The following is a 21,886-nucleotide window of genomic DNA, read 5'->3' on the forward strand; positions in this document are numbered from 1 at the left end:
TCAGCAGCGGATTTGATAGCCCACGCAGTGAAAGTGATATTTTAAACGTCAAACTTCTATTAAATTATGACGTATAAATGACACTTTTTTTGGTCCGACTATATTAATATAACTGTAGTACTCACAGTGATGTGCTTAGGGGTTTCAAGTTATGCGACGAAATAACGCTAGATGGCGTTAACTTCAATTATACATAGTGCTGCAGACATTTTGCACTAGATGGCGCTGTTATTAATATTTTGAGTTGCAATGTCGTTGAGTTTTCACTTCTGCCGGCACTTTCGGAATGCAACCCGTTGTTTTTTTTATTAATGCAGTATATTTTATGAGTTTATCACCATTATGCCCGTCATCAAGCCTAAACGCATAATAAGCCGATTATTGAGTCCTGCAATATTTGGCCGTACATAAATTCTTCATTATTGGTTTGACACTTGTTAGTTTTCACATTGACATTTCGTTTCAGTTTAAGGATAAACTGGATCCAGTTTATTTTTATCATCATTTAGGTATATGGTGCATACTATTATTGTAATTGAAACAATTGAAAAACTTTATCACAGTTCATTTTCTGATGATTTACGCTTACTCGTCGGTAATAGCCTAATAGGTGTTAAAATCAGCTTCAATAGTAGCGGATGAAAACACGTCAAAATTTTCTGCTATTCTGGAATACTTTGCAAAAACGGATATATCTCTACAGTTCGCGTTCAAAAGTATTATCAGTCTAATATTTTTTTTTACATATATTACTTATGTGAGTTTTATCTCTTTTTGTTAAGTTATTAGGGAATAAAGTTAAAGATACTTTTGACGCGTAGTAGTCATTCCGCTACTTTTGATGCTGGACGCAAAGAGCATATAATCACTACGTTTTACGTATAGCAGGTAAATATTCATATAAATTTTATGGTACAATCGTTATAAAAGGGGTTATAACTGTATCAAGTATTTCCAATCATCGTTTTTTGTTTCCGAATGGTACTAATAAATAAAAGATAAGAAAAGTGCTGGGAATAATCCCTTTCATTAAACAGTTTCGCTTCCCAAACTGTCTAGCACTAGCAATCAATCAAGTGAATTGCGGTTCGCCGTACATCCATTTAGGACACAGCTTTGAGCGAAAACTGGCCGAACAGGAGAGCAAAACAACAGCGGCATTCCTAGGGGGCAGTGACCAGTCGCCTGGGGCCTTGCACAACTAACTGAGCAGATTTTGGGCCAATTTGCAATGATCTGCTGCTAGGTACTTTGTAATGATTAAGGTTTCCGCAGCAAAATTATTTAATATACCATTTACCAACAGCATTCTGCACACTGCACCTGGGACAAATAAAATCAACAAACTATGGATATACCTGATGTAAGCATTCAATCTTTTTTATAGTTATAATTTTTTTTTATTACAGGAGCTCTGGCCCCAATTTCACCACGGTGACAGGTGTGACAATTGTAAAACATCACTGTTGCTGACGTCACAGGCATCCATGGGGTATGGTTACCGCTTACCATTGGGCGGGCCGTATTCCTGTTTGCCACCATCATTGTATTATTAAAAAAAACTTTATTATGTCGGAAAAAAACAGATATTTCTCTTGCTAAGTTTATGACAATTGTCACGAAATTCCGACATATAACTCATTTCATGTCAAGATTCACCAACAATTCTACAAATATGTCGACTAGAAAAAATATTTTTTATTTCACAACATAATTGTAATACATACAATTGTAGCAAAATGCCTGTCATGTTTGTAAGTATTTATGTAGAAAATATTTTATACAATTGTAATATGTCACCTGTCGTTTGACATTGTCGCTCGACATATGTCACTGACAATTGTAGCGGTGGTGAAATTGGGCCCTGTAGTTAATGATCAACTGTTTTTTAAATCTTACCTATGTTTGGCTAGTAAAATTAATAGCTAAGAATAAATAAAGCTCATGATAATATTAATTTTATTCAACAAAAATCATTATTTTAGAATGCAGACCTGGATCCTGCAACTTTCCAAGAGGCCCGGAGGCTCAAAGTTCAGAGCTGCATAAGCAGGATAGCACATGCATCCACATGCCGCATCGAGGACTGCCAGGCCCCATCCTGCGTAAAGATGAAAAGCGTCATTGCACACACCAAGCTCTGCAAAAGGAAGACTCATGGTGATTGTCCAATCTGCAAGCAGCTTATTGCTTTGTGCTGCTACCATGCAAAGAACTGCAGAGACAGGCGAGAGACCTGCTCGGTACCATTCTGCTCGCGCATCAAACAAAAATTGAAACAGCGTCTGCTACTGATGCAACCTATTACACCTGCTTTCAGAAGCCATAGCAATGACCTCTTGTAAGTCAACTTATTCTACCCCTCAAACTTTATTTTTATACCTATATGAAAGTGTCAATTAGGAGGCAGAACAATCAAGTAGTAAATTGCGGTTCAAGAGCGTATTCCAATCTTAAGGCATTCACTGCCAGGGGGCGTGGCCTAGGAACAAACTTGTATGACAGTGAACGCACATCACATGTGTGTTGGGGGCAGTGAATGTGTTAAATGCCGCCAACGCACTTGCATGTTGTCCACAGGCAACGGTAATTGCTTTTCATCAGGCGTTTAGTCTCTTTTGCCTCCTTTGCTTTTTATAAAACATAATTAAACTTTATATTAGCTATGTCCTAAAATCATACTTTAATTTTAGGACATAGGATATAAAACCATGTACATTGTACAGCTTATATTACGGTAGATTGACACAAAAAGAATCTCCCACATGGATGCAATGATGGGCATGTTAAACTTTGGGAAGGATATTTTGGTGCTTTCCAAAGACTTGGGTAACGCTGGTGCCTATGTAAGAGAATTCAACCCAATGCCATTCTAAGAGCACACTATCATCACATCAAAAAATTTGAATTCTTACCTTCAATCTCCATACTAGATTCACCTGTGTATATTTTTTATTCTGATGGAGGACTAAAATTAACCAATTGTTACAAATTAACCAGTTGGAAAATAATGCTACAGATTTTTCTTTCTTGCAGGTTGAATACTATCTCAAACACAAACTCGACGATGTTGATATTTGACCAACTGATTGAAAATAAGCCCTCATTCGCAAAGAAACTAGAGAGAGAGATATATGATGGTGCAGACTCCTCAACCGATTACTACCGCTTGATGGCCACGAAGAAGTGGGAGATTGAGATGGGCATTGAAGATAAACTGCGCATGGAGCAACGTGAGATGGAAGAGATTATAAACTTACTTGGAAATCGTTAAAAAGAGTAGGTAGGTACATACAAACTATAAAATTATAATTTTACATTGGTAACACAACACTGCTAAATCAAACAAGTGTCTGCGCCTATCTAGGATTAGGTACATAGTACCTAATTATTACCTATACGATTTGAATCTTTACCACCATTAACTTGGGTACCTTTATATGGAAGTACTAGTAATTTACTTTTCATTGTAATTTTCTACACCGTGTTTTTTTTTATTTCCGTTAATTTCAGGGGTGCATTCCTGAGCTTAAATCTAGTAACTTTCTCAAAGACACCGATATTCTAATTATGTAACTCCATTTCGGAGATAATCGATAATTTATTTTTTTCCTTTAAGGCCTCTACAAGCGTGTACACTTGCCTTAGGGCCGGTTTAAATATTGATTAGTGTTTAGAATGAGTTCATGCATTTGCTACTAAACTTAAATACAATCTCGGTCGCTCGATGTTCGAAATAGAGATGGGTAACTCAGGAGTGATAGATAAAAGAGCTTGTCTTTACGAATCCGAATGTATCAGTATATCCGCACCGCTCACTCCCTCGGCAACGATTTACTAAAGGGAAAGCGATGTCTCGGTCGCGCGTCGACCGAAGTAACACGAACAAGCGACAGCGGTCGTTCCGGCGGATTCGGACGCGTCATTCGCTATTCCGCGGGAACGAGAAGTAGATAGTATAGTATTTCTCGCTCGCGCAGGATGCAATGCAAATTGCAATGATGACTTATTAATTCGGTTAAGGTGGTTCTCCTTGCTCGATTTTCATACAACCTTTCTTGGCACCCTAGCTCCTATTACATAGGGTTTCTTCACTTGTATATGTAATGTTTGGGTAGTATATATATTTCTGTCTTCGCTTAACGTAAAAAAATACTAGATTTTGATTAAAATTATTAAGAAAAAAGCCTTTGAATATTGGTAAAATTTTGCCTCATTGCTTGTTTGTGTGAGTGATGCTTATAGTATCGGTGTAATTCTAACATGGCGACTTCATTTGACAAGCAATCATTTTTAATTTGTCAAAGGTGTAACAGATGGCACTTTAAAACCGCAACACAGATTACCTGTGTATCTTCTTCTTTATAAATAATCGTGAGCCGCTCTGACGGTAGACCTAAATGAAATTATGCTCAATCGAAAGAGCTTGAAAAAATATCACTTTTGTATCGAGAACATGTATCCGCAAAATTCGTATTGTCGAGTATTTTGCATTTAAAAGTGAAAAAATTTCGACAAAGAATGCAAATGTTCAATTTGTTGTTTGACATTTGACAGCTCTATGGTTTCGTTCAGAAATCTTTATAAATAATCGTGAGCCGCTCTGACGGTAGACCTAAATGAAATTATGCTCAATCGAAAGAGCTTGAAAAAATATCACTTTTGAATCGAGAACATGTATCCGCAAAATTCGTATTGTCGAGTATTTTGCATTTAAAAGTGAAAAAATTTCGACAAAGAATGCAAATGTTCAATTTGTTGTTTGACATTTGACAGCTCTATGGTTTCGTTCAGAAATTGTAAATATTTTTACGTCCGTCATGCATGTTGGACAGATTGCTGGTGAGAGTGTGGGTAAGCCTATTTAAAAAAACGACTACTGTCAGTGTAAGATGACACTGGTGACAGATGACACACAAACATGTTACATGTATTGTGCATTGATTGACGGGTAAAACCATGGTAAAACCAAAACTTTGTGCTTTACCAGTCTGAAATTAAGTTTAATTTTCAGTAAAGGGTCTAAATGTTTGTGACTAACCTAAGCCCTCCTACGTGTACACGCTCGACGCAGCTAGCCAACTTTATTGTCACGCGTGCAATAGAGTACCTATTAAAGGCCAAGTTCGGCCTGGCCAGCCAGGGTTCACGCTAGACAACGTCAACGATTTATTTGGGGTCGCCGTCATCGAAAACGATGAGGAGGAGGAGGACTATACTTACTAACGATGACACGGCACCGCCGCGTAAAACAAACCTATGCCGAAAATCGTGAGTATCTTTAACCGACATAATTGTTTCAATCTTTTATTATTGTTGTCATGTTGTTGACAAATAATTTTGTTACCTGAACAAACCTTGCCACAAACGTTGAAAAACAATGCAACGAAGGGCGGTTCGTAAAGATTTATTTACTGTATGTAACTATTGTCACGGTAAAATATTTGCCAGGTACCATCAGCAAAAATTAGCTTAGCATTCTGCATACAAATGTATATACAGGGGTACCATACCAAGCTAACGCTACGTCTTACGTAGGCGAACAACGCGCGAACGCGGCGCGGCGCGGCGCGGCGAAATCAATCCTTTGATGCCCATAGAAGTGTCCTACGTAAGCGATCTCGTTGCGAACGCGGTGCGGCGCGATTTGCACGCGAATGTCAGGCGGCGCGGCGCGGCGCGGCGCGGCGCAGCGCGGCGGCGGCCGCTTTCGCCGCGCCGCGCCGCGCCGCGTTCGCGCGTTGTTCGCCTACGTAAGACGTAGCGTAATACCTTTGCCGACTGTACACAAAGTACTTGCAAATATAATATGCAGCAGATGCATACATATAATGTGATATAAATATAAGTCATATAAATCTTGGTAAGTGCTTTTCCTAAGATTAAATCTAAATTGAACTTTAATGTGCTGTGTCCACACACATGTATCCATGAATAATTATTATTATTTTATGTAGCTACTTAATATGTATAAATTCTTTCTATCACCCAAAAAAAAAGTGAAATTATTCCTTGCACCATTTCACTATCCCGGGTTAGGCCGGGTTGAGCGGTTAAACCTGGAGTTAAGTTACCATGGTTACCAGTACAGTTTGACACTGTTAGGCTCAGTTGCACCATTCCACTAACCTGGGGTTAACCGGTTAAATCTGGAGTTACCATGATTACCAGTACAATTTGACATTGGGTTAACGGTTTGACCGCTTAGCCCCGGGATATTGAGATGGTGCAAGTGGGCCTTCACGACAGAATAAATAATAGTACTAGATGCAGAAGACTCACTCTCTAACAAAACGTGTCTGTTACGATCAGCACAGATATGGCCGCTAGGTGGCGACAGCGCCACGCACGGCTTATGGCTTTCCCCAAAATTAGGGCGGAACGGATGTACTTTTAGCTACCTGTAGCAAAGCGACGAAATCACGGAGTGAGCCACGCCTGCCTTCACGGTTTAAATGCTTAACCCCGGGTTAGTGGGATGGTGCAAGTGGCTCTAATCCTCCCTTCCAGTTCCAGTTATACTTTTAAAATCTGTATTTATATACCCATACAATATTCATTTTTTGCAGATAGTTTCAAGTATTTTGAAGTAGCAAAGCGACGAAATCACGGAGTGAGCCACGCCTGCCTTCACGGTTTAAATGCTTAACCCCGGGTTAGTGGGATGGTGCAAGTGGCTCTAATCCTCCCTTCCAGTTCCAGTTATACTTTTAAAATCTGTATTATATACCCATACAATATTCATTTTTAGTGTTCCGTACAAAACTTTGTTTACGGAACACTTATGGGATCACTTCGGTCTTGCAAATCAGTTAAATACGTTTTTCTCAGAGACCGTTTGACATAGATACCTAAAATTTGGAACAGTTATAGCAATTACCACCACTCATATTGTGAATAAGTCAAAACTGCTTATTTCTTATTAAAGGGGGAAATTTAGGGGGTTGAGAGGGGTAGGCTGAAACTTTTTTCATTTGTAAGAATCGTGTGGGGTACCATTAGAAAGCTTGCAAAAAATTGAGTCGATGGACTGATTTTGACTTCATTTTAGACTGCAATAGTTTCGTCAAAAAATGCATTTAAAGTTGCAAGTTTTCATACAAAAATTTTCACCTCTGTCCTGGCGATTTTCGCGAAAACTATAGCTAACAGGCAGCTGACCAGTCAATACCCAACTTAAAGAAGCATGGAGACGGCGGGAAAATTATCAGCTTAACTTTATCTTTATTAGTTTTTCAACTGCAGCTTGACCTTTGGTTGCTTAGGGCTAGCTAACTGATGCTTACACTGGTCAATTCATATTAGGCGAGAAACATCCTTAGTTAAAATTTTGGCATTGAAATTTATGACTTATGTCTTTGACATAAAGTTTAATTCTGCTTGCTTATTTTTGTGGGATATTTAATTTTATCTTAATAGCCTACTATAAGTATGAGAGAGATCTACAAAATACGACCTTATTATATTGCAAATAAGTTTCAATTTCGAACGGGCTTTCCAAGCAATGGACTAGCATCTCAAAAATCTGAAAAATTCAAATTAAGAATTCCGTTATTGACTGTCGTTGTGTTTTTTTTTCCACAATAGGACACATAGAGTTAGTAAGGCGTATAGAGATAATAAAGTCATTTAATATTTATGAACAGCTTTGGCCTCATGTATAGATTTTATTGAGAGTATCTGATTCGTCGAAACAATATACACAATATTCCTTTTCATTAAGTACCATTACATTTCTGTATTAATTGTATAATTTATAATATCTATTAATTATATTCAGTACTTATGTCTATTTTTGAACGGATCGGTGAGCAACAAGATTCAGGGCTATAACCGCGAAAATAGAAGTTCGCAAATTGCGAGCATTTTTCTCTGTCACTCTAATTACGCCTTCATTGGAGTAAAAGAGAAAGATCCCCGCAAATTGCGAATTTCGGTTTACGCGGTAGCCCCTCAGTCCTGTTACGAGAAAATAATTTTGGAAGACATTAATAAATAGTACCTATATGACAGTTAAATATCACAGTTTTTTAGAAACAAAGGTAAAATTGACGAAATATTTAAAGTAAGCCGAACTTGTTTTTTAGCAGTTCTAAATAATATTAAAGTCTATATATATGGCATAGAACTAGAAACAAAATCAAATAAAAAATAATAATGAGTTCTAAATTCAAATTGAAGGAGTTATGTTACATTTTAAGGTATTATAGGCCAAGCGCGCACCACGATATAAATTTTTGCGACACGATTTTAAAATTAGAATCGCGCTGTAATATATCGCAGAAAATTCACTGCGCGCACTGCGATGAAAATGAAAAAGTCGACCAGTCGCTTGTCATGAAACGTGTCTTTAATATGCGATTGCTGTATGACTGGTGATCCCCGTCTATTTCCATAATTAAATGGTCAACATCTAGCGTCTCATTTTGAGACTCCATTGGAGGTGCAGGTGCCGAGATGTTGGGGTTTGGAGAGCGAAATGCCGACTGAGGTCCGGCCGGGGTGCGATTTTATTATCATAGTGCGCGCGGGGCCATACAACTCCGCATGCTGCAATTCACTTTGCGACAATCGCGTCGCGAACAATTGCGGAAAAATGTGACAAATCACAATTTAAAAATCGCTGCGATTTTTTTGTCGCATATGCGCGCACTAACATATAAACACATACGTTGCATTTCTGCGACAAAATTATCGCAGGACAAAAAATCGTGGTGCGCGCTTGGCCTTACTCTAAATTATTATAATACATCAAGCATTCGCGAGATGCTCGACTTCGGTATTCAAACACAAAGCAATAGTACAAGAATCTAACTAAATGCAAAGGCCGAAGGAGCGATTCGAAGATCCGAAGCGTCCGACAGACGCGCGCCTCCCGTAACTTTTCCAAGTATTTTTAAGTACAAGTGTCTAAGTCGCAAAATCCAAAGGCTGAAGTCGCATTGGGCCGAAAGTCCGAAGCATCCAGGAGGTCAGTTCTAAACACAGGTAATTAATACATGTGTCTAAATGCGAAGGCCGGAGGCCGAGCTCCGCGTAGGGCCGAAGGCCCGACGCCTGCAAGATGTCAGTGGTTAAACACAGAACTGACAGCCTGGACGCTTCGGGCCTTCGGCCCTACGCGGAGCTCGGCCTTCGGCTTTCGCATTTAGATACTTATACTATTGTTCTGTGTTTAAGTACTAACATCCTGGACGCTTCGGGCCTTCGGCCCTACGCGGAGCTCGGCCTTCGGCTTTCGCATTTAGACACTTGTACTATTGTTCTGTGTTAAAGCACTGACATCCTGGACGCTTCGGGCCTTCGGGCTACGCGGAGGTCGGCCTTTGGCCTTCACATTTAGACACTTGTACTATTGCTCTGTGCTAAAGCGATGACATTTTGCTAAAGCTCGGCCTTCGGCCTTCGCACTTAGACACTTTGTACTATTGTTCTGTGTGTGTAGTTGAATACGGTACCCTAAAAACAGGCAAACAACCTCTGTAAAATGTAACGATGCGACCGGTACGGCTACCATCAGTTTGGCATTGACATAAACGCTACCGTGGGCGTGAACGTAATTTACTTTCTATGCATCTCGCTCGTACTGACATATTAGTGCGAAAGAGATATACTATACCTATAGGAAGTAAATTACGTTCACGATATCGTTTATGTCAATGCCAAACTGATAGCCGTACGGAACACTAAATGCCTCGAGCTATCTCGGACTTGGCCAAATTATTTACAGATAGTTTCAAGTATTTTGAATGCTGTAGCCAGAAGACTGCCAGACAAATGTGGATTAATAAGGTTGTGGAGATAAAAAAAAATACATCCACACTACAGCATCCGAAATCTCAAAATCATTTGCTTCTATATCGAAGAGCTCTCTGGATTTTTTTTAATGACTTTCCGGTATGTATAATGATAATTATATGCACAAAGTTTTGTTTCTTATGGACATGTATTTATTACATTAGGTATTTTATTTTTATTTAAGGTCACTTATCTTGACATAAATGCTGAAGGAATTAATTATGTCACTTTAAAAGGAGACGAAGAGCAGGACGGTATTATAAAACAAAGTTAAACATCACGGCCCGAAGACCACCCAAATGATGAAAATGTATTAACTAGGTTCAGTTCTTTTCAAATTTGTATTAAGGGGAGAAAATCCAAAATGAAAATTCAGATAAAAACTTTAATGTTTTAAGAAATTGTAAGTCATTTCAAGTTTTAGACATTTTGAAACAAAAAAATGTTTTGAGAAGAATGTGTTTGACAGATGGTAAAGCTGCGGTTTCTTCTGGGATGTGGGGATGCATAGCGAGGAATGTGTTTGTAAGAACCAATACAAATTGTCCTCCAGGACTGCGCTGAGTGAGGATAGGTAATTGAAGTAATTCTAATATTCACTCTAAAGAAACAAATCTACCTCTCTACGCATCCTTGCACATCTCTGATGGAATCATGGTCCTTGCTAATCTTTGGTGGAATACCTCATAGCCTTACTATACTTGGTTTTGTGAAAGGCTAACTTTATATGATATACTTAGTTTAATTCGTTTATTTATATGTATTTAATTGCAAAAGACTGATTGTTGTAGTAAATTGTACTATTTTTATATAAGATATATTTTTTGTAAATTCAAGTAAAAATAAATAAAAATAACGTCAGCATGTCTTTTTATAAATCGTCAGGTGAATTGAGATGAAATTGTACTCACAACTTCCATACTGACATTTTAGTGCCATGATGGGTGCATGAAATTTGGGTTCCCTCCTTTGAGATGGAAAAGTGGGTTAGTCCGTTAGGGGCTATTCATAAATTTCGTCATTTCAAATAAGGGGGAGGGGGTCTGGACATCGGATGATGCTAGCATGACGTAGGAGGAAACGGGGTCATTCGAAGCATGATTTTAGGGGGAGGGGGGGTCAAAAATTCAAAAATGGTCAAATACGATGACGTAATTTATGGACAGCCCCTTAGGTGAGAGGTACAGAACCGAAATGCAACAAGTAAGCAGGTTAGGTTAGAACTGCTGCCTTTACAGAACAGAACTATGTACGACCAGAAAAGTGGGTTAGGTTAGGTTTGAACTGCAATCCTTGAAGAACTGAACTGCTACCATAAAAATGGGTTAGGTTAGAACTACGATCCTTACAGAACCGAACTGCTACCAGAAAAGGGGGTTAGGTTAGGTTGGAACTGCGATCCTTATAGAACCAAACTACTAACAGAAAAGTGGGTTAGGTTAGGTCAGGTTATTTAACCCAACCCACTTTGGGTTGGTTGGATGGGTGCATGAAATTATGAAATTTGGGTTCCGTCCTTTGAGATTGAAAAGTGGGTTAGGCCGTTAGGGGCTATTCATAAATTACGTCATTTCAAATTAGGGGGGGGGGTCGGGACATCGGATGATGGTAGCATGACGTAGGAGGAAACGGGGTCATTCGAAGAATTTTCGAATTTTTGGATGATTTTAGGGGGGGGGGGGGGTCAAAAATTGACAAAAAACGATTACGTTAAGTCCGGTTAGGTTAGGTCCGGTTATTTCAATATCAGTTACTATAATCACTATAGAGGTTACTATAGTCACTATAGAAATGCAAAAAAAATCATTTTCGAACTAAACCTGCAATAAACCGGGCTCTTGAAAATGTTGGCAATGATTGTTCGGGCAAACATTATTAAGGTCAACTAATTACCCTCCTTTGCGTCGCGCAGTCGGGTAAAAAGGGGAAAGATCGAGGTTTTAATAAACGCATAAGTATAAAGTTTTCGGAGATGGGATAGCTAACCGCCGCCTTGATAAACGTTTAGTCTAAAATGAAATAATTATTTAATCCAAAATGAGTATTATCTTTTATTATACCCGAGCGAAGCCGGGTTCTCATCTAGTTTTGTTTTATTTTCACTCAATAGTCACTTTGACGACCGGTCTGGCCTAGTGGGTAGTGACCCTGCCTGCGAAGCCGATGGTCCTGGGTTCGAATCCCAGTAAGGGCATTTATTTGTATGATGATACAGATATTTGTTCCTGAGTCATGGGTGTTTTCTATTTATTTAAGTATTTGTATATTATATATATCGTTGTCTGAGTACCCACAACACAAGCCTTCTTGAGCTTACTGTGGGACTTTGTCAATTTGTGTAAGAATGTCCTATAATATTTATTTATTTATTTATTTATTATTTTAATAGAGGGAGGTATATTTAATGCACAAAGCATGTTACGAGTATACCTACTCATTTAAGAATCTCCTTTCTGATATAATTTCATTCCCAGATTTAATATAACTTAATAATTATTATGATTATTACACAATAAAATACATTTATATATTTATAGAAAGGTCAGTCCAAACAATCATTCGCGTTACGGTCGTCCACCGAAAACCCTTGTGAATTCTGCTTTCGTTTCGGTAGAAATATAAATGTTCTCTGGAAAAGCCTATATTTATTGTAACAATGATTTTTAAACTAAAATACCTAGCTATATTTTTCTCAAAAATATATAGGTATGTGGAGAAAAATGTCATCTTCTTGTAAGTAAACAAGATTCTATGTATAATATCTTCTGCTTGTGCATAACAATAACATTAGTAGATGATATTTTTAGGGTTCCGTACCCGAAGGGTAAAACGGGACCCTATTCCTAAGACTTCGCTGTCCGTCCGTCTATCCGTCTGTCTGTCACCAGGCTGTATCTCACGAACCGTGATAGCTAGACAGTTGAAATTTTCACAGATGATGTATTTCTGTTGCCGCTATAACAACAAATACTAAAAACAGAATAAAATAAAGATTTAAATGGGGCTCCCATACAACAAACGTGATTTTTGACCAAAGTTAAGCAACGTCGGGAGTGGTCAGTACTTGGGTGTACAGACCGTTTTTTTTTTGCTTTTTTTTTTGTTTTTTTTTTGCATTATGGTACGGAACCCTTCGTGCGCGAGTCCGACTCGCACTTGCCTGGTTTTTTTCAAAAAAGCTGCCTTTCACCCGAGTTAAAACACTCTACTTTTCATTTCGCATACGAGGAAAGTAAAATGCATGTGTTTTTTTAAATACATTTTTATAGTAGGTATTTTTGAGAGTAGGTATTTTCAATTAACAATTTGGCCAAAAGTATCGTTATTTATGGAATGGGGAGTCAAATATCAGAATGGAAATTGTATAACAAATCCATTTATACCCAAATTTCAATTGCTTATTGTAAACAGAATAATAAAATCGTACTTGGAATTGGAACCTAAACTGCTCTAGTGCAGAAACGTATCATTTCCTGCACACCTTTTACAACAACAATGACCCTCTTTCATATATTCGGTCAAATTGTGCTTTTTGAAAAACTAATTATAGCCAGCCTTTTATGAATATAGTATGATACCTTATTAGGGTATGGTGCTTTACGCACACTAGCGTCCCTTCCCCTCCCCCTGACGCAACCCCCCCTTTTTGCATGAAATATGTCCCGGTTCACAGTTTTTTACATTTTTTGAGGAAAGTATACATTTTAGGAAAAAAGTGTCAATGAAAGAAATAATCCTTAATAAATTCTTAATAAAAAAGGTCATATTCATTTTTTTACATGATGCACCATATTCATGTATTAGCTTGTTAAAATTCGAAATAACATAGTTTTTACTTAGGATTCGAAACTCATTTATTATACACGGTGTAACATGAGGAAACCGAATAATTTTAACAGCGTATTCCTGATCACATTTAGAGACAAAAATGTCCTATAAACTTTTTGAAATTCGCCTAGTTTCAGAGTTAATACCAATTTAAAAAAAAACAAGTTTCTATTGTTACATAGTTCAAAACGCCTTTTTGATGGCGATGTTGCTACTATGGGATTTAGTCTAAATATCCTTATTGATATGTCAAAAAGTGACAAGTAACACTTTGCAAAAACTAAGTTTTACGAAAAAAAAAACCATTTTAAGTGACAAGTTTACCAATAGCATTTAATTTTTATGTACAAATTCATTCATAAAAAAAAAACCAAACAAAATTTTTTTTTTGGCGAAATTGACCTAAACACATATTACATCTTTTCCTTTTTTTGACCTCATGTATACATTTTAGGATAAAAGTGTCAATGAAAGAAATAGTTCCTTATTAAATTCTTAATAAAAAAGGTTATATTCATTTTATAACACTTATTATACAAGGTGTCCTCAAGAAATGCGAAAGATTTTATTTCTGAGGTCAAAAGAAGGAAAAAATGTATGTATGAGTTTAGGTCAATTTCGCCGAAAACAATTTTTTTTATTGTTTTTAGGGTTCCGTACCTCAAAAGGAAAAAACGGAACCCTTATAGGATCACTCGTGCGTCTGTCTGTCTGTCCGTCTGTCACAGCCGATTTTCTCCGGAACTACTGGACCAATCAAGTTGAAATCTGATACACATATGTAAGTTTGTAAACAAATGAATTTTAAACATGGGGGCCACTTTTGGGGGTATTTCAAACTATATCATGTTACATATTAAATGAAAGAGCTTATTGTAAGGATCTCAAATATATATTTTTTATAATTTTCGAATAAACAGTTTAGAAGTTATTCAAGAAAATAGACAAAAAATGACTATTCCCCCCCCCCCTTTATCTCCGAAACTACAAGGTTTAAAATTTTGAAAAAATACATAAAATAGGTCTATACCTATAGATGACAGGAAAACCTATTAGAAATGTACAGTCAAGCGTGAGTCGGACTTATTACAGTTTTTGATCCGACTCCTACGGATTTTTTAAAGATTTCACTCACGTTTCGCATAAATAATGTTTAGTTTTAAGTTTATAAAATACATATGTATGTTAGTCTGTAAGGTATTTGTAATATGGGCCTTGTTCCCTGAATTAAATATCTAAATAAATAAACAAATAAAATAAAAAATACATTGTTAAAAATTGTGTAATAAACCCTTGGAACGCGAGTCCGACTCGCACTCGGCCGCTTTTTTTTTAATTTTTTTTATATATATGTATGTACATAAAAAGTAAATGTTATTGGTAAACTTGTCAGTTAACATGGATTTTTACTTTTTTTTCGTAAAACATAGTTTTTGCAACGTGTTACTTAATTGTCACTTTTTGACATATCAATAAGGATATTTAGACTAAATCCCATAGTAACAACATCGCCATCAAAAAGGCGTTTTGAACTATGTAACAATAGAAACTTGTTTTTTTTTTAAATTGGTATTAACTCTGAAACTAGCCGCATTTCAAAAAAGTTTATAGGACATTTTCGTCTCTAAATGTGATCAGGAATACGCTGTCAAAATTATTCGGTTTCCTCGTGTTACACCGTGTATAATAAATGAGTTTCGAATCCTAAGTAAAAACTATGTTATTTCGAATTTTAACAAGCTAATACATGAATATGGTGCATCATGTAAAAAAATGAATATGACCTTTTTTATTAAGAATTTATTAAGGATTATTTCTTTCATTGACAGTTTTTCCTAAAATATATACTTTCCTCAAAAAATGAAAAAAACTGTGAACCGGGACATATTTCATGCAAAAAGGGGGGGGTTGCGTCAGGGGGAGGGGAAGGGACGCTAGTGTGCGTAAAGCACCATACCCTAAGGTATCATCATCATTGGCCTTTACGTCTATTGCAGACGATTTATGGTGTAACATACATTACACCGCCTGGGACGGAATTAAGGAAACGCAGGGATGCCCAGCACCTGCATTACCCTCTCGGCTTCACTGTCTTATGCCACAGGAAAGGCGAGCCAATACGTGTGGAGACAGGTCAGCTGCAGGAATCTGCCGCATATTTCAGGTTGGACCCTACTCGCGCCTTACGGAAACTCCATTCCGGGTTTTATTTTGGAGTATCCTTCTCCTAGATGGATTGCAAAACAATACTAAGAGGACCATCTCCCCTGTGACGAAATAGCTTCTTACTTCGTTTGTGGACTTAGTCGCCTCGTACGACACCCTATCCTATAGTGAAGGTTGGCGCTATTCTAAAGCCGGCCACCACACGGCAGGTATCATACTACATTCATAAAATGCTGGCTATAATTAGTTTGTCTTCCCCATACATTAGAACACAATTTAACCGAATCAATAGCATGAGAAATGAAACGGATATTTCTTGTTTTCTTTGCATTAGCATGTTTCTCTCGATAATTTAATCAATTTGCAACATAAGTAGAAGAATCCTCATATATCCATAAATATCAAAATATGCGTGCGACGTTGCCAAATGGTTTAAAGTACAACATGCTCGCAACGTTTGGATGTCAATAAGTCGACAATGAAAAATTATATTTCAAATCAATTCAAACTTGATATTTTTGACAGTAATGGGTTACTTAAATAAGAAGGCATTTTTCGCCCGGGTCTACTATGGTCAAATGGTCTAGTGGCTTTTAGCTATCGAGTATAAGTTTAACAAGTTGAACAGCATGACAGGGTTCAAACCACGAACAAAGACTCATTTCTTTTTGTATTTATTTATTTATTTTATTTCATCTTTTTGGTAATGTTATATGCCTTATTTTAAAAGTTATTTTAAGTAAATGTGTTGTATTTGATTATTTCATGTAGGTATATCATTTCAATAAAATTTTGGAAACTTTTATTTTATACCTGGTCAAGCAAATCTTGTCAGTAAAAAAAGGCGCGAAATCCAAATGTTCTATGAACGATATCCCTTCTAGCCTACATTTTTCAAATTTGCCGCCTTTTTCTACTGACAAGATCTGCTTGACCAGCTATACTTCGTCGATAGTTGACTTCTTATGTACCTATTCTGCGATCCTAATTAGCCTCATGCATGACTTTTTTTTAATTATTTTAATCATTATTTATATCCTTTGAAAACCGGAAAATAAAAATACTTTTATAAATCTTCCCATAATATTATTAAAAAATAATTAAAATACTGAAAATGTTTTACTCACGTAAGTTTAGTTTCGAAGAATAACATACGCTTAAAATAATTCAAAAGAGAATGCTAAAATTATAAAATAAAAAAAAATTGGCATTGTCGGGATTTGAACCATGTATCTTAGCTGCAATCTGATTTTTATCAAAATAGAGGCTACGGGTGCCACGAGCACGTGACAGTTGATGGTCGAAAACATTAGTTGCTTCTGAATGCCTTGTAATTTTTAATCGTTGCTCAAACAAGAATTTATTATTTAATTTCCAATCTTTTTTCAACAATAAACATTTCATCCGCTGCGCCCTCTAGGTTACTTTACTGTAACATTACGAATCTGCTGACATTTGACACTGACTTTAAGGTGACTTTAAGTACGTAAGTGTGCGTGAATGCAAGAAATTGCAATATTTTGCAGTTGGATTCCGATAATAACGAAATGAGACAATGTTGAATTGAACATGTCTCGATTTGGATGTAGTGTTTTTTATAGTTTTCGGACATATCAACACATCTTATGAAACTTTGTATTTTGGGAGAAATAGTGAAAATCCACAATTCGTGCACAGTGACGCCATCTTTTGGCTGATAATCGGCATCCCATCCCTAGACATCCACCTTAATGAGTTAAATTGCATTGCATTTAATAAAATGTAAACAAAAAGCAATAAGGTATTTTATTAAGCAAATATATTCTTCAATTTAATTAATTAATTTGATTGATCAATTTAATCAATTTATTTATTTTATTGTGAATGTACAATCTATATCCATCATGATACAAAATGAAAATGTCGCCACGTTATAATAACAATGCTGTCTCCCTCTCATTCATAAGATGACGCAAAGTCAGTGTCGATACAGTTGCGAGCGGGACAACTGATACACACGGATATAAAGATATAAAAGAGTGATACATATCCCAGTGGTAAAAAGATATATATCAATCTTTTCCCTCTACTGACACATTTCGCCCATCTCTAGTTCGAAATGACATCGATATGTCACAGATTTCAATTGTTTGGTAGAGTTAAATGTAATGCCCGTGTTACAAACAACGCTATATGCTACATTTAATTACTTTTAAAACTTAATTTTTTTTTTTCAAAAAAGGTTTTTTTTTTTTTTTAAATCAACTATGCCATTTAGTTCTCTTAAACGTACTTAACCATACCCCGAAGTTAACGGAATTCAATAAAAACACGGTTTATATAAAATATTTATTCATTTTTAAGATAAGATAATTTCAATGGACAATGATATCTGTAGGAGAAATAATAAGAAAATTACTTAAATTAAAATTTATTTTAACAAATATGTGACGTTCCGCGGGTGAAGGTACCTTATGGCGGTTGGCGCTAATATTGCGTAACACCACATTATAGTATCGGAGTCGTTAAGTGGTCGTTAATAATAGCGTAAACGCACACAACCACCAGGCGGTGGGTGCTACCGGCACCTACCTTAGGCGGTGGGCGCTAACGGTCCTTTACCAGTGGAACATCATTTAAGTATATAGTGATAACATGACAATTATTATACTTATATTAAATAAAACTTAACGAAACTATAAAAAAACTATCTTACTACTTGAACCCCTTACTATATCTATATACCCCGTACCCCGTATCGAAGCCGCCGCATTGTTGTTTTTATTTAGGAACATTATATTTTATGTATTATGTTACAAAGTCTAGTCCTATTGTTCCAGTAATAACTAAATGTAAAATTGACTTGCAATACCCAACCAGGGTGCCATGTGTTTCCCTAGTTTCATTAAAAATATGTTAACTATCTGTACAAACAGCAACACTCCTAACTGTACAGTGGTGGAATTTATTACAAAAGTCATAAGGTCCACTGATGTATAGGTAAACCAGAACTTTGGGAGTATTGTCAAGAGGGCGCTCGTTTTGAATTTTATATAGCAACAATTTGTATAGTGGGGACAATGGAAATTGGCAGATGATTTTTGTTTTATTCCGACAACTTTAATAAGTGCGAAGTTTGATAAGTGCGAAGTTTGGATTTTGGATATTTCTTCGGTTTTTACGCTTAAATGGCTGACTCGATTTAGATAAAATGAATAGCGTAAAGTCAATAAGTAAGCAAGAGTTATAAGTAAGAATTTATATTGATAATTTTACAAATTAAATTATTTAACGTACCAAATATGTTCTAAATCAAATTATTACAAGACATCAACCAAATCGTGACGACCTGACTATAGTGACATTTGTCCATAAGTTTGAAACTTACCCGTCAATTCAGATGCTAATTTCGTTATGTTTTCTAATGGAAGAAATTCCTCTCCCGCATGTTTTTTTTTCCAATAAATAACTATATACACTATTTACAACTTTTTCTCTGTAAAATCTAAAACTTTCGGCATAATTATTGCAGTCTAATAATAATTCACACGAAACTAGACAAAGCAATGTTTACATTGTCAATATTGACAACTATCATAGAGGGTAGATGTTGTCTATTATTAAAATTGTTGCCATTGCTAGAAATTAGTACCAACAAATTTCCGTAACATGGCGCACCCTCAATAGATCCTGGTTCACCTATACATTGTACAGTTAACAGTGTGGCGATGGTACCATTGTTTGCAGTAAACAATTCTATTAATTCTAATGTATGTCGGGTTGTTGAGGCTCCATCCCATGATCATTAAATAGTACCTAGGGATTATAGACACTCCGTCTCGTCCTCTGCCTCTCCTCAACGTCTATATTCGCCTGAAAGCGCCGTTTGGTCTGTCTGTGTCTTTCTCTCTCTTCGATGTACATTTTAATCTCCCATTTCTTTGCAGCCATCATTCGGTAGTAATCCGTCAGATTTTCGGCCTTTTTGTAAATTTCACCCTCTATCGATTTAGTGTATAATACTTTCTTATGCAAGCTGAAATGTCTATTACCGTAGAATATGGAACTGGAGTTCGAAATAGATTGCACCCTGTAAACAAGTTTAAAGAAATTATAAACCATTGCAAAACTTACACTCAGAGAAAGGTTTGCCGTTTAGAATTGTACTTGTGTGACGCACAAAGTATGTTCAATCAACCAGCTTTATCTCAACTCAAGGTCTATTCCAACTCCTTTATTAGAAATTAACATTTTAAAAACAAAACTATATGGAAATATTAGAAATGAATATTCAACTAGACATTTCAATGAACTCACAGTAGGTCAATTAGACTGCTTCTTTGTTCTGCAGATACAGACATTTGCCACTTCTTCTTCTGTATGCAGATGGGACACTCTTCCTCTTCGCAACTTACCAAGCGCTTAATTTTTTGTCTCAACAAGGAACAATTGACAGGCCAACTGCAATTCTCGTCAGACTGCAAAGGAAATACTTAATTTATAAATAACACAGGTATATGTAAGCAACATATGAATGCTCTATCCTAACAGACACAGTATATCCAGTTATAACATGAATTCACCCGTGTGCATTCGCAGATGTTTCTGCTTGATAAAACTTAACCAGGGGTTAGTCCACACTCACCGGACATGACATCATGTGTGTAACAGCTTGCCTCATGTCTCGGCAGCGTACAACATGGCACTGCCAAGGCTTGTCGCGAACTGCGCCCGCCTCACGCTGCATGCAAGTATAAGCACCATGTAGCCGGATCAAATCTGCCTTCTCAAACTTGACAAAGTCTGTAGCCACCTAGTTAGAAAACAAGTGTTCATTTTTCGGGGTCTTCTACACACAGTACAGGTACCTCTACAGTGTATGGATCTTCGGGTACAGTATTAGCCACCAACAAAAGAGCAAAGGTGAGTTTACATGTGCTTGATAGACAACACCTAGTTTTAATTCACCTAATAGGCTGTTTGTTGCCCTACACTGCCTAAAGAAGAGTTATATTGTACAACTTTTTTTAGCCTTCTGTATTAACAAGTAGCAAAACCTAAAACTACTGCAACTTATGAATGACAATAGTACTTAAAGTTAGTACATGAGTTACATGACACTTAAATGCCTTTTTGTAGCAAAGATTCGATTATTATTGTTGTTAATGAAAGGTAAACCGAAAAAAGGAAATAATTGGTGCTGAGTGCCCTGAGTGAGTACCAATCAAATCGAACAAAGATTTGCCAGTGAAATGTCAGGTTAGGTCAACCTAAGTAAATAATAATTCTAAATGGCAAATAAAGATAAAATTGTTTACGTCAGGAATTTCCATGGTTAGAGCGCTGATAAATTTATTATCTTTAGGTAAAACGAAATAATATAAACATGATAATAATCACTATCGAAAAGTTTTCTATCTTTTTGATGCAATACAATAACTTGTTTGTTTGTTTATTGGAGAAGTGGCAGCCTCATGGGCCTTTGCCAAAATACAGTAATTATATAGGTAGATCACAAGTAAAATATTTCATAATACAAAGTATTAACGCATGATGTACGGTGATAGGCATAGATACAATAACTTTAGTAACTTTACTGTGCATGACAATGACAATCATGAGCATGAGTATGACATTGACACTGACAGTAAGTACTGACAATTAATGCCCAGCCAAATGTACAGATAGACAGACAATCCCATGGCTTGAGCCACATCACACGACCAAACGACGAAACGCGACGCGTGATAAGTCGACCTACTTATCAGTACAAGAAAAAGGCGCGTAGTTCAAATTTTTTATGGGAGATCAACCCGGAGATAAAACGTAGTGATTATATGCTCTTTGCCCATACCCATAGTGCCTACGTTTTTTTTAATTTGCTCGTGCTGGATGGTGGTTGTTCACTGGCGAAAGAGTGGACTGTAAAAAGGGGGCGATAGGGGAAGAGATTTAGGGGCCGGTTGAGCAAGAAAGTTGTTGTATGCTAGAATTAACCTATGGAATTAATTCTAAGTGCAAAACAGTGTAAGACGAAGTTACCTTTGCAATCCGGTGGTTGTGGGTTGAACCGTTGGTCTCCGTTGTGGACTGCTGGCGGTGGTCCGGGCTGCCC

General features: G+C 36.7%; 2 protein-coding genes across 6 annotated transcripts; one reads left to right on the forward strand and one right to left on the reverse strand.

Annotated features, from left to right (window-relative positions):
* Nucleotides 1–450: 450 nt before the first annotated feature.
* On the forward strand, nt 451–10,659 carry LOC134666707 (histone lysine acetyltransferase CREBBP-like). Of its 5 annotated transcripts, XR_010098544.1 has the most exons (7): nt 463–716; nt 822–888; nt 1,307–1,363; nt 1,986–2,341; nt 3,037–5,271; nt 9,731–9,897; nt 9,983–10,659. XR_010098544.1 is itself a non-coding variant. In XM_063523944.1 (3 exons), the coding sequence occupies exons 1-3, from the start codon at nt 1,349–1,351 to the stop codon at nt 3,272–3,274; spliced, it is 609 nt and encodes a 202-aa protein (XP_063380014.1). In that variant the 5' UTR covers nt 1,307–1,348; the 3' UTR covers nt 3,275–5,244. The 5 variants fall into 5 exon arrangements, 1 of the variants encoding a protein (XP_063380014.1); XR_010098545.1 differs by lacking the exon at nt 822–888 and having other exon boundaries at nt 451–509; XR_010098542.1 differs by having other exon boundaries at nt 463–888.
* Nucleotides 10,660–16,019: 5,360 nt separating this feature from the next.
* LOC134666708 (uncharacterized) lies at nt 16,020–21,360 on the reverse strand. The gene is made up of 4 exons (XM_063523946.1): nt 21,090–21,360; nt 20,417–20,584; nt 20,089–20,249; nt 16,020–19,861 (listed from the first exon to the last, which is right to left on the reverse strand). The coding sequence occupies exons 1-4, from the start codon at nt 21,102–21,104 to the stop codon at nt 19,588–19,590; spliced, it is 618 nt and encodes a 205-aa protein (XP_063380016.1). The 5' UTR covers nt 21,105–21,360; the 3' UTR covers nt 16,020–19,587.
* Nucleotides 21,361–21,886: the final 526 nt, after the last annotated feature.

This window comes from Cydia fagiglandana, chromosome 8, assembly GCF_963556715.1.
Source record: "Cydia fagiglandana chromosome 8, ilCydFagi1.1, whole genome shotgun sequence".
Taxonomy (NCBI): Eukaryota; Metazoa; Arthropoda; class Insecta; order Lepidoptera; family Tortricidae; genus Cydia; species Cydia fagiglandana.

What these genes read in the sequence shown, in the direction of transcription:
- LOC134666708 (XM_063523946.1), bottom strand. An exon ending in CACACATGATGTCATGTCCG is followed by an intron (nt 20,250 to 20,416) that starts GTGAGTGTGGAC and finishes TTTCCTTTGCAG; the next exon opens with TCTGACGAGAATTGCAGTTG. An exon ending in AGCAGTCTAATTGACCTACT is followed by an intron (nt 19,862 to 20,088) that starts GTGAGTTCATTG and finishes ACTTGTTTACAG; the next exon opens with GGTGCAATCTATTTCGAACT.
- LOC134666707 (XM_063523944.1), top strand. An exon ending in AGCCATAGCAATGACCTCTT is followed by an intron (nt 2,342 to 3,036) that starts GTAAGTCAACTT and finishes TCTTTCTTGCAG; the next exon opens with GTTGAATACTATCTCAAACA.